This window comes from Cervus elaphus, chromosome 17 (assembly GCF_910594005.1).
Source record: "Cervus elaphus chromosome 17, mCerEla1.1, whole genome shotgun sequence".
Classification (NCBI taxonomy): Eukaryota; Metazoa; Chordata; class Mammalia; order Artiodactyla; family Cervidae; genus Cervus; species Cervus elaphus.
Window position 1 is genome coordinate 57528968 of NC_057831.1, and position 13654 is coordinate 57542621.

General features: G+C 37.8%; 1 protein-coding gene across 2 annotated transcripts in view; it reads right to left on the bottom strand.

Moving 5' to 3' along the window:
* Positions 1 to 13654, bottom strand: part of UGDH (UDP-glucose 6-dehydrogenase) — a 32200-nt gene that overhangs the window by 12973 nt on the left and 5573 nt on the right. The window contains exon 2 of one of the 2 annotated variants that reach the window (XM_043871171.1): positions 9735 to 9898. In XM_043871171.1, coding sequence (XP_043727106.1) covers positions 9735 to 9896 — 162 coding nt within the window. In that variant the 5' untranslated portion in view covers positions 9897 to 9898. Of the gene's footprint in view, positions 1 to 9734; positions 9904 to 13654 lie in introns of both variants that reach the window. The other variant, XM_043871170.1, reaches the window with a different exon arrangement.

A 13654-nucleotide genomic window follows, 5' to 3' on the forward strand; every position in this document is an offset into this window, starting at 1 on the left:
AGCTTAATGCTTTTCATTGTTGACCACGTTCCAGACTATTTCATAAGAGTTAACAGTTAACGCCAAGTATCACACAATCATCAGCAAAGTCAAAGTCTTTCATGATTTCAAGCAAACATTTGATTTTGCATCGTCATTATGAATGTAGGTTTTACTCCCATGAATCCAGGTCATAGAACACAGGCCATTCAGACTAGCTGTGAAATAGTCACTATTTATACATGCATAAATTTATAATTTTTCTAAGTCCTATTATAAGAAACATGTCTATCAAAAAAATTGTTACTTTTCCCATATAATTTTTTAAGTTGATATGTTATATTTTCATTTTTATTCAGTTCAAGAAATTTCTTTTTTTTTTGTCTACATGGCATGTAGGATCTTAGTTTCCTGACCAGGATCAAATCCGTGCCCCCTGCAGTATAAGTGTGGAGTCTTAACCCTTGGACAGCCAGGGAAATCCCTGGTGTCACCAATTATAGCAACTGTTTCCTTATTTTGACTAGGCTCTAGAAAATTAGACTAAAAGGTTATGAAGTTGGAATTTTACAGAGAAGATTTAATTCAACCCTATATATCTTCTAATATTTAAATTAAAGTAACCTAAAATCAGAGCAATGCAGAATTTATAGTCTTTTTTTTATATTTAAGAAAAATGTATTTTTATTTATTTGTTTTTTAACTTATTTTATTGACATATAGCTGATTTACAATGTTGTGTTGATTTCTGCTGTATGGCAAAGTGATTCAGTTATGTTCATTACATACATATTCAGTACATACACAGAACATTTTTTCCATATTCTCTTCTATTATGGTTTATCACCGGGTATTGAATATCGTTCCCTGTGCTATACTGTAGGATCTTGTTGTTTATCCATGTGCTCACTCAGTCGTGTCTGACTCTCTGCAATCCAATGGACTGTAGCCCACCAGGCTCCTCTGTCCACGGAATTCTCCAAGCAAGAATCCTGGAGTGGGTTGCCATTTCCTTCTCTATGTATAGTAGTTAAGTCTTAATAAGACCTCAACATGAACAACTACATTATTCCATTAAAATCAATCGGATATTTGTAGATATCCAAAACAGATGCAGAAGCAGTTAATAATATAGGTTCTACTTCTTATTAGGTTTATTATATAATTATCATAATTAGTGTTTCGAATTTATATGGTGCTTTTTAATGAAAAAATTTTCATAGGATAAAATTTGCTTTTGTTTTATTCAGAAAAAGCGAAGCAAATTATCCAGTTTGGTTTTTTAGAACTAGTTATTAAATGGATTTTTTAAATGAACAAAATTAACATAGAAGTAATAACTATTTAATAAATATGGTAACACAAAATGTTTTCATTGTTAAATATTAATAGAATCTACTATTCTGTTCTCTGAGTAAAAACATGAATACCTTATTACCAAATTTCATCTGATGGTCATTACTATTTCCTTCTTAGGCAGTAAAAATGACTACTTTTTTATTAACATAACTTTGACCCATAAAATATAAACCTATAACACTAACTACTGGACCACCAGGGGAAAAAATCACAATGAACACAACTTTGCGGACCCTAAATACATGTAGCCGAGTTTTTCAATGTAGCTTGGTAATCTTTTTACTTGTCCTCTCATTCTGAGATTACTGCTCCAACCTACACTACAGGTTCTTCAGAGGATTGTACCTCCCATGTTGTAACAACTGAGATTGACCAATGTTCCAGTCACTTTATTTCCTGTTCCCACCAACAAAACAGTATCTTTATCCATTCTTATTTTCATGCCTGCGTGCCCAGTCCTGCCTGACCCCATTGACTGTAGCCTGCCAGGCTCTTCTGTCCATGGGATTTTGCCAGCAAGCATATTGGAGCGGGTTGCCATTTCCTCCTCCAGGACATCTTCCCAACCCAGAGATCAAATCCTAGTCTCTTGAACTGGCAGGTGGATTCTTTACCACTGAGACACCTGGGAAGCACCATCCTTGTTTACTTCCCTCCAATTTCTGAGAAGGGGACTTTCAAGGCCAATTCCTCTTCATGTGCTTTTGATCTCATCATCTTTGCTGTTTTTCTAGACTTTATTCCATTAGTTAGCACCTTTCTTCTTATACTTTTGACCTTTCCTTCTCTATGTGATTTGTCTACCTTAGTTTATTAATATGCTTGATTCTTTATCAACCAGAGGAAAAAATATAAATTTAAAAAAATCATTGTCTTTACCCCATGTCCCTCTCCAGTGACCACCACCTTTATTTCCTTATTAAACTTTTTAAGAGTCATTCCTTTTCTATACTCTTACTCTTCCAATCTCCTACCACTTGTAATTGTTCTTGTAAAAGCTGCAATGGCCCCCATAATATTGAATTTCAAGAATATGTCTCATCTCTTATTCCTCCTGTTTCTGTCATAATTGACAGCTTATTCACTCAGCAAATACTTATCAAGCAGTTACTGAGTACTGGTCACTGTGTTAGTCACTCATAATCAAGACATACTTCTTTATGGAGTTTGCACTACTAAAACTCTTCTGGCTTTTGGTTCACCTTCTCTAAACTACTCTTCATAGCTTCTCTAAGGCATTTCTTCCTCCACCCACCATCAAACATTAGTATTTTCCAGGGTTCTGCCCTTGACTCACGCTCTGTTCTGACTTTAGGCCCTTCCTGAGAGAGCTAAACTACTCTGATTTTACTACTGCCTGCATAATATATTTTTTAATACCTGGATGATCTTAACTTTCCATCTTCGGCCTTGAATTTTTTTTCTTTTTTCCTTTTGGCCATGCCTTGCAGCATGTGGGATCTTAGTTCTCCAACCAAGGATTGAACCCAGGCCACGGCTGCGAAGGGGAGAAGACCTAAATCACTGGACCACCAGGGAATTCCCCAGCCCTGAATTCTTAAATATCATTCTAGATTCGGTCCTCTTCTTCATCCTTTTATATAATCAACAGTCAAGTCTGATCATTTTTCTATCTAAATATTTCCCTTGGGGAATTCCCTGGTGGTCCATTGGTTAGGATTCTGAGCTCTCAGTGCTGAGGGCCTGGATTCAAACCCTGGTTGGATCACACAAGCCTCAGTCAGTCAGTCAGTTCAGTCGCTCAGTCATGTCTGATTCTTTGCGACCCCATGGACTGCAGCACGCCAGGCCGTGCTGCATCACCAACTCCATCACCAACTCCCGGAGTTTACTCAAACTCTTATCCACTGAGTCGGTGATGCCATCCAACCATCTCATCTCCTGTTGTCCCCTTCTCCTGCCTTCAATCTTTCCCAGCATCAAGGTCTTTTCCAATGAGCCAGTTCTTTGCATCAGGTAAGTATTGGAGCTTCAGCTTCAACATCAGTCCTTCCAATGAACATTCAGGACTGATTTTTTTTAGGATGGACTGGTTGGATCTCCTTGTAGTCCAAGGGACTCTCAAGAGTCTTCTCCAACACCACAGTTCAAAAGCATCAATTCTTTGGTGCTCAGCTTTCTTTATAGTCCAACTCTCACATCCATACACGACTACTGGAAAAACCATAGTTTTGACCAGGCAGACCTTTGTTGGCAAAGTAATGTCTCCGATTTTTAATAAGCTGTGTAGGTTGGTCATAACTTCTCTTCTAAAGAGCAAGCGTCTTTTAATTTCATGACTGCAGTCACCATCTGCAGTGATTTTGGAGCCCCCAAAAATAGTCTGTCACTGTTTTCACTGTTTCCCCATCTATTTGCCATGAAGTGATGGGACCAGATGCCATGATCTTAGTTTTCTGAATGTTAAGTTTTAAGTCAACATTTTCACTCTCCTCTTTCACTTTCATCAAGAGGTTCTTTAGTTCTTCTTCACCTTCTGCCATAAGGATGGTGTCATCTGAATATCTGAGGTTATTGATATTTCTCCTGGCAATCTTGATTCCAGCTTGTGCTTCATCCAGCCTAGCGTTTCTCATGATGTACTCTGCATATAAGTTAAATAAGCAGGGTGACAATATACAGCCTTGACGTACTCCTTTCCCGATTTGGAACCAGTCCTTTGTTCCATGTCCAGTTCTAACTGTTGCTTCCTGACCTGCATGCAGATTTCTCAAGAGGCAGGTCAGGTGGTCTAGTATTCCCATCTCTTTCAGAATTTTCCACAGTTTGCGGTGATCCACACAGTCAAAGGCTTTGGCATAGGCAATAAAGCAGAAATAGACGTTTTTCTGGAACTCTCTTGCTTTTTCGATGATCCAACAGATGTTGGCAATTTGATCTCTGCCTTTTCTAAATCCAGCTTGAACATCTGGAATTTTATGGTTCACATACTATTGAAGCCTGGTTTGGAGAATTTCGAGCATTACTTTACTAGCATGTGAGATGAGTGCAATTGTGCAGTAGTTTGAGCATTCTTTGGCATTGCCTTTCTTTGGGATTGGAATGAAAACTGGCCTTTTCCAGTCCTGTGGCCACGGCTGAGTCTTCCAAACTTGCTGGCATATTGAGTGCAGCACTTTCACAGCATCATCTTTTAGGAATTGAAATAGCTCAACTGGAATTCCATCACCTCCACTGGCTTTGCTCGTAGTGATTCTTCCTAAGGCCCACGTGACTTCGCATTCCAGGATGTCTGGCTCTAGGTGAGTGATCACACCTTCGTGATTATCTTTAACAACCTCATGAACAGTATGAAAAGGCAAAAACATAGGACACAAGCCTCAGGACGAAGTAAAAAAAAATTCCTCTATTCTAGTGAGTCTCAGAGTGAGTGGAGTGAGGATGGAATGACTCTCAAGGAAGCTGTGTATTCAAAAGAGCTCATTAAATATGATAATTACATATGATTTATCATTTCTCTATCAGTGACCAGGATTTAAACATAAATCACCAAGTCTCTGTGATATGAAAATTTGGTATTTACAAAGAAAAATCAATACCATAAATTTTAATAGTATCATTGAAAACAAATATCTACTTGTATATTTTATTCATTTTTTTAAAGAAATATTCTTTTTCTTTTAATTTTATTTAGTTTTGGCTGCGCCGGGTCTTCACTGCAAGTGGGAGCCACGCTCCAGCTGGGGCGCCTGGGCATCTCACTGCAATGGCCCCCCCTACTGCAGACCACAGGCTCCAGGGCTTGCGGGCTGAAGCAGTCCCGGCTCCTGGGCTCCACAGCACAGGCTCAGTAGTTGTGGCGCCTGGGACTAGCTGCTCCATGGCATGTGGGGTCCTCCTGGACCAGGGATTGAACCTGCGTCCCTACACTGGACTCTTCACCACTGGGCCACCAGGGGAGTCTGGCTGCATATTTTAAATGCATTATAGGATACAGATTTAAGGAGGAAGTTGATTGCAAAGGTATCCAAAGTTTCTCTGGAAATAAAATATTTTTCTGCCTTGTCCAAGATAGGTCAGTGTAAAGTCACAACTGGTAACAATATGTATCAGCCACTCAGTAACGGAATTCATAAAACAGCATGAACTCTCGTTAAACTTGTCATTTGTTGTTCTTCTTTTACAGTTCTCCCTATTTGACATTTCACCTAACATTCACACCTTCAAATGGCCAAGGAAACGTGTAGGAATAGTTTTACAACACAAAATAAAGAAATAAAAAATGGGACAAAGGCCTAACATATATTTGAAAATGGATAATTGGGTCACACAGCTCATTTTCCCATTTCCCCCCCCCAATTTTTTTTTTTTTAATACACAATGCTACGGAAATCATTTATTTTCTTCCGGTTTATAAATTCCTTCAGCAGGTGTCTTTTAGCAACTGATGTCTAAGAAAGACATATGAAAATTATAAGCCTAAAGTCATTTACTTCCTAAGAGGAAAACCATTCTACTTGTTAAAAGAAGCATCTTCTTGTTATAATAAGATTCCTTCTAGAATTTTAAAGTAGCAGTGCAATGGTTTTAACCTCCAAAGTCAGCTGGGTTTTACTGAAAGACTCCATTTCTTTGCAAGCTACACTAACTAGTACAGAACTAAAATAGCTGCTTAGCTCATCATCATCTAATCTTCTGGAGTAGATATATTAAAAACGAGATAAAAATAAGACTATGAAGACCAAATAATTACAACTTAAAATAAAGCCAATACAATTATGGGATGTTAGAGTTCTGAGAACTCAACCGCTGTTTCTAATGGGCGCCAGTGCTAGACAGACTTTCAAATCGTTTAGATTCTATTTAAAGAGACTTAAAGAAGAAAAAATTTATGAAATGAAAGTGTGAAACAAGAAAGACTTTTGATTTTTTTGGTAGGTTACTGAGAAAAAAACAAGTAAGATATGGAAAAAAATCATCTTCGATCTTAATTCTTTTTATCTAAGTATATATCCCAATTGGATTCAATATCAATGTAGAACGTACTACTTTTTTGAGGAGGAATTTAACTTTTAAATTTTCAAAAAAGCAACAAAAGTATAACACAGCAAGTTGAGATCACCCTCTCACTTCTTTTGTGGCTATTACTTTTATTTTGGGTTTTTGGCTGTTATTTATTTTTATTTAAGTATAGTTAATTTATAATATTGTGTCAGTTTCAGGTCTATATTATAGTGACTCAGTACTTTTGTAGATTATACTCCATTATAGGTTGTTACAAGATGATGGGTATAATTCCCTGTGCTATACAGGATAATTTTGTTGCTTATCTACTTCATATAGTTTATATCTGTTAATTCTGTTATATCTCTAATTTGCCCCTCCTCCTTTCCCTCTCCCCTTTGGTAATCACAAGTTTTCTGTATCTGTGGAACACACTATCTTTAATTTAAAGCACTGAAGTCTCAGGCAATAGAGTTTCAAATTTCAGATAATAGAAATGGCACTGGTCTTCCATGGAGTTTCAAAGAGTCGGACATGACTTAGCAACGGAGCAACAACTGGGTTTCCCTGGTGGCTAAAGAATCTGCCTGCCAGTGCAGAAAACAAGGGTTCGAACCCTGGTCTGGAAACACCCCACCTGCCATGGAGTAATTAAGTCTACGCACCATTACTATTGAGCCCGTGTTCTAGAGCCTGGGAACCACAACTTCTGAGAGCTCACACATCCCAACTAGAGAGTGGCCCTCGCTGGTCCCAGCTAGAGAAAAACCTTGGCAGCAGCAGAGACCCAGCACAGTCAATAAATAAATACATAAAATTATTTTTTTAAACAGTCCTAATAATAAGAATCTAACTAGGGAACATGCCTTCTGATCAATAGTGTTTTTTTTTCTCCAAGAAAAAATATCTAAATCCAATATATTATAGATAGCTTATACTTCTTCTCATTCGATATAATCTTTAAGTAAAAATTTTAGTGAAGTAAAAAAAAAGTTTTAAACAGTACATATACTTCAGCACAGAAAAGTGCTCAGTTTTCAGAAGTGAACACACTTGTGTAATCACTATCCATACAAGAACTGGAAGAATATTAACAGGGGAGTTCCCTGATGGTCTAGTGGTTAGGATTCTGGGCTTTTACTACTGTGGCCTGGGTCCAGTCTCTGGTTGGGGAACTGAGATCCTACAAGCCTGGCTGGGTCAAAAAAACAAAACCAAAAAAGCATTAAATCAGAGCCTGTAGTATGTCTTCTTCTAGTAACTACAACCCCTCACACTACCATCATGCTGAATTCTATCACCTGACCAGTATATCTATATTTGAACTTTATATAAATGGGATACACAGTATGGACTATCTTGTGTCCAATGACTTGTTACTTTTATGAGAATTTAAACATATGCTTGCATGCAGGAGTAGTTTCATTGATTTTTCAATGTATTATTGTATTCTATTATAAAATTATACTATAATTTATGTATCCATTCTATTGCTAATTAATACATAGGGTGTTTCCCATTCGGGGTTATTATGAATAACACTGTTAATAACACTGTCTTTTGGTGCATATATGTATGCTTTTCTGTTGCATACACACCTTGAAGTGGAATTCCTAAGTCAGACTACGCATATTTTCAGTTTTAATAATTACTGCTAAAAATTTTACAAACTGGATGTACCAATTTATGTTCTGATCAGCAGTGTATAAGGGTTTCCTTGGTGGCTCAGTGGTAAAAAATCTGCCTGCAATGCAGGAGACGTGGGTTTGATACCTGGGTTGGGGAGATCCCTGGAGAAGAAAATGGCAACCTACTCCAGTATTCTTGCTTGGGAAATCCCATGGACAGAGGAACCTGGAAAGCTATAGTCCATGGGGTCACAGAGAGTTTGACACAACTTAGCAACTAAACATGGAGAAGGCAATGGCACCCCATTCCAGTACTCTTGCCCAGAAAATACCATGGACAGAGGAGCCTGGTGGGCTGCAGTCCACGGGGTCGCGAAGAGTCAGTCACAACTGAGCGACTTCACTTTCACTTTTCACTTTCATGCATTGGAGAAGGAAAAGGCAACCCACTCCAGTGTTCTTGCCTGGAGAATCCCAGGGACGGGGGAGCCTGGTGGGCTGCCGTCTATGGGGTCATGCAGAGTTGGACATGACTGAAGCGACTTAGCAGCAGCAGCAGAAGCAGCAACTAAACAACAGCAGTGCATAAAATTCCAACTGCCCTAAATCCTTGTCAACACTTGGCATTGTCGGCAGTCATAGTTTTAGCCATTCTGTTACACTTTGTTTTTGAAAAATTATGCTGGCATAATAATTATGTAACAATCAATTCAGTAATCAACTGAATGACTGGATATAGATATGGTTCACAAGATTTCAGATGACTTCCAGCCCTTTAGTGGATATCAGAATTATTAAACTTTTAATCAAGTTATCTTTCTAAAATGCTTTTAAAAATTCCCGCAAACCAAATAGTAGTACTGTTATATAACAGGGAAAGAAATGCTATCACACTGAGGTATTTAAAGAAGTATTATGGGAAGTTCATCTGGTAGAGGAAGAAAGGGTCAAGCACAAAGAGAAGCTACCACATACACAGAGGGCTTTTAAAAAAATTCTAAGTCTGACTGAGATATTAACATATCATGGATTTCTATTCATAGACCCATAAAAAGCAGGCAGATTTATCTTACAGAGATTTCCCCTTCTAAAGACTGCTTAAAGACTACAGTTGATAAGAGTCTTATAAATAACAAAACTTTTCTGGAAAAAAAAGAATATATTGATGTTGGAGAAAAATGCCATCCTCAAAATTTTCAAATGCTTCTCTGTTGGGTTTCAAAAGGATAATATCATGAACTCTTTACTATGAAAACGTTTTAAAATGAAACCTTACTTAATAAAATAGAGACACAGTTTCCTAACTGTGAGTTCTCTAAATTAAAGAAATACTGAAGTTTCAATTTAAACAAATTTGTGGTAGTGAACACTGAACTTGAAAGACACCATTTATTCATTCAAGGTTTATCTGATATAAATACAATAATCCAAAAATATAATAGGCTTACATGAGTCAATATTACAAACAATCAGTTTTTTTTATTTTTATTTTTACAGAATGCCACTTTTTAATTGCACTGTTATAATATGGTAGCCATACTATCAGACAAAATTAGAAAATAAAGAAGAAAATTACTCATTATCTCACTCCACTAATACAACAATTATTAATATTCAGTATACTTTTTTCTACACATTTTCCCTGGGTGTATCTGACAAAATTATAATGTTCATAATATGTACTTAGACTTTTCCATTTTATTTCTATCAGTTACAGTCGTAGAATTTTACAGCAAATTAAATTAGCAAAAAAAGTAAGAAAGCAAAGAGCATAAGAACAATGCATTGTTTAATATGGTGTACCTCATAAATAGGAAGTGCAGGAGAGTTCCATGCATTGATTCTTGATTCATTGATATCAACAACCGTCACCCTGATTTCAGGGCACATGTGAGCAATCACACTACATGTGGGTCCACCAACGTAGCCTGCACCGATGCAGCAGATCTTCTTAATTTCAAACATGACTGTACTGGAAGAGAAACAGTAAGACTGACTGTTGAGAATGGAAAATTTAAAGAAATCACACTGCACATTCATCACACTTTATAAAAGCTGTCAAGGTGACAGGTATAGGGAAAGATTTCCTACATTCAGACCCATTAAGAATTATGAAAAAACAAATGGGACCTAATGAAACTTAAAAGCTTTTGCACAACAAAGGAAACTATAAGCAAGGTGAAAAGACAGCCCTCAGATTGGGAGAAAATAATAGTAAATGACGAAACAGACAAAGGATTCATCTCAAAAATATACAAGCAACTCCTGAAGCTCAATTCCAGAAAAATAAATGACCCAATCAAAAAAATGGGCCAAAGATCTAAACAGACATTTCTCCAAAGAAAACATCCAGATGACTAACAAACACATGGAAAGATGCTCAACATCACTCATTATCAGAGAAATACAAATCAAAACCTCAATGAGGTACCATTTACACACCAGTCAGAAAGGCTGCTATTCAAAAGTCTACAAGCAATAAATGCTGGAGAGGGTGTGGAGAAAAGGGAACCCTCTTACACTGTTGGTGGGAATGCAAACTAGTACAGCCACTATGGAGAACAGTGTGGAGATTCCTTAAAAAATTGGAAATAGAACTGCCATATGACCCAGCAATCCCACTTCTGGGCATACACACCGAGGAAACCAGATCTGAAAGAGACACATGCACCCCAGTGTTCATCGCAGCACTGTTTATAATAGCCAGGACATGGACGCAACCTAGATGCCCATCAGCAGACAAATGGATAAGGAAGCTGTGGTACATATACACCATGGAATATTACTCAGTCATTAAAAAGAATTCATTTGAATCAGTTCTAATGAGATGGATGAAACTGGAGCCCATTATACAGAGTGTAGTAAGCCAGAAAGATAAAGACCAAAACAGTATACTAACGCATATATATGGAATTTAAAAAGATGGTAACGATAACCCAATATGCAAAACAGAAGAAGAGACACAGATGTACAGAACAGACTTTTGGACTCTGTGGGAGAAGGCCAGGGTGGGATGTTCAGAGAGAACAGCATTGAAACAAGTATACTATCAAGGGTGAAACAGATCACCAGCCCAGGTTGGATGCATGAGATGGGTGCTCAGGGCTGGTGCACTGGGAAGATCCAGAGGGATGGGATGGAGAGGGAGGCGGGAGGGGGGATCGGGATGGGGAACACATGTAAATCCATGGCTGATTCATGTCAATGTATGGCAAAAACCATTACAATATTGTAAAGTAATTAGCCTCCAATGAATAAAAATAAATGGAAAAAAAAAAAAGAATTATGTAAACAGTGATAAAAAAAAAAAAAAGTAATGTTCCAATTGGATGACCTAGCCTGTTCTCAGCTGTACCAGGACGAAACATGGAAAAAATTATAGTAACTGACATCACTGAAAAAGTGTCACAAAGATTATAATGACCTAATATTTAGAAAGTCAAGCACCACAGTAAAACCTCTGCCCTCTAACACAGTAGCATAACTTTGATTTGCCAAGGGAAAATTCATAGGTGAACACACCCGTGCAATTCTTGCTTAACTAAACGCTGGTGTACAAAGGTCAGCTTTATGACAGGTTTAGACTAAAACAACAGATATTAAGATTACTTCTAAGCCCAGAATATACCTCTGAGATTATATTCCCTGCACAGTTTGGCTTCAGCAATTCTTTCTTAGGTACTGGACAGAAATCTTAAACTCTATTTCAACTTTAATCAGAAACTATGAAATAGTTAAAGGAAAGTAATTTCTGTAGTTGGGCTTTCGTAGCTCCGTTGGTTAAAGAATCAGCCTACAATTCAGGAGACCTGGGTTCGATCCCTGGATTGGAAAGATCTCCTGGAGTAGGAAATGGCAACCCACTCCAGTATTCTTGCTGGGAGAATCCCATAGACAGAGGAGCCTGGCGGGCCAGTCAATGGGGTCACAAGAGTTGGACATGACTTAGCTACTTAGACTAATTTCTATAGTTAGCAAAGCTATTTCGCAGATTTTGATGACTTTTCAAGTGATTAGCTGAACTGATTCACACTAATCAAAATGACAAGGGACTGAGTTATACAAAAGAATGTCAGTTTATTCAGGAGTAAGAACAAAATTAATCAAACTGATCAAATTCTTAGAAATTTTGTCCTTGTCAAGGACTAACTCTAATCTCAGACATCATCTGATCTAACCCATTCATGGATTCCACAAAGAAGGAAAATGGTAATCGGAAAGTTTAAGAACCTGTGAGTATATTCCCGCACGGATCAGTGAAGGTAATATGGAAGGCTCATGTAATTACAATGCCTGGCAAGCATATCCCTGTAGTGAAAAAAGGTACACGAAGCACATAATTAAGATGATCCAGTTCCCTCTGATATGAATTTTCACTAATCAAACAATGTTCTAATCTTCACTGGTTCTCTGGCTAAGCTTCCCTACTAGAAATGAATGGCCTGACAACCCATACAAGTATCCTGGTCTGTGCTAATGAACAAGTAATCTGGTTTATAAATTGATCTTTTGGTTATGATTAGAAGATACCAGCTCCCAGAGTCTGATCTCTAATGACTCCTTTTTTCTCTTCTTGGCTGTGCGGCTTATGGGATCCTAGCTACCAGACCAGGGATCAAACCCTGGCCCCCTGCAGAGTAAGCACAAAGTCCTAACCACTGGACCACCAGGGAATTCCCTCTAATGACCTTTTAACAACTTAGAGTGGAATTTTAGTAAAACAGTAAATATGTACAGAATTTGTAATCTAATGGCTTCTGAAAGACAGCAATATGCTTAGCAATATGCATACAAAGTAATATTTTAAATGTATTTTTATTTTGAATAGGTATAATTCATATGAATCAAAAATTAAATCTGAGGCGTTCCCTAATGGTCCTGTGGTTAAGCACTTTCACTGCAGTTGGTCTGGATTTAGTCCCTGGTCAGGGGACTAAGATTCCACAAGTCACTTGAGGCAGCCAAAAAAATAAAAATAAAAATCTGTGTAACAAGGTAAACAGAAGCCTCACACCTACCCCATCCTTATCTACTTTGCTACTACAAGCAACCTTTGTTAGTATTCCAGGAATCACCGTAAGAAAAACATTGAGCCTAGAAAAATAAACTTTTGGCAATCATGTATCTTTCATTACTTCACCCTTCTACTTTTCAGTTCTGCCTGTTAATTCTCTCCCAGCCTCAAGTGCCCTATAGACAAGGAAAATATATGGGGAGATATGACTGCGTGGGAATTGCTTAGTGGCTAAAGCTGAGGGGAATGTTCTGAAAAGTTCCCACCTGTGGGAGGGACAATTGGGCCTGGAGCAGGCTTACCAAAGATGTATTTCCAGCATTCACTGCTGCTATCCCCTCTACAGTAGAAGAATCTTGGCATCTGGTTTCAGAAAAAGTGCCTCAACTGTCTCCAGGCTTATCCCCTTCTCCTTCAAGAAAAATTAACATTCCCAACTTACGGGTCTACTGTGTGGGCACAGCAGAGAATTTGGCCATAGAATAATATAGGTCCTGACCCTCAACTACTTAACAATTTATTTAGGGAATAATTCAACTGAAAAGTGTTTGTTAAAGACCCCCCTATGTATCAGACACTATTGTTCTATGTACTGTAGATACAACAGTGAACATGACAGACAAGCGTTCCTACCTTTGGGCAGTTATATTTTAGTAGGGGAGCACGCAAACAGAACAATGGCAGTTGTGGTAAATTCCACATAAAGGAA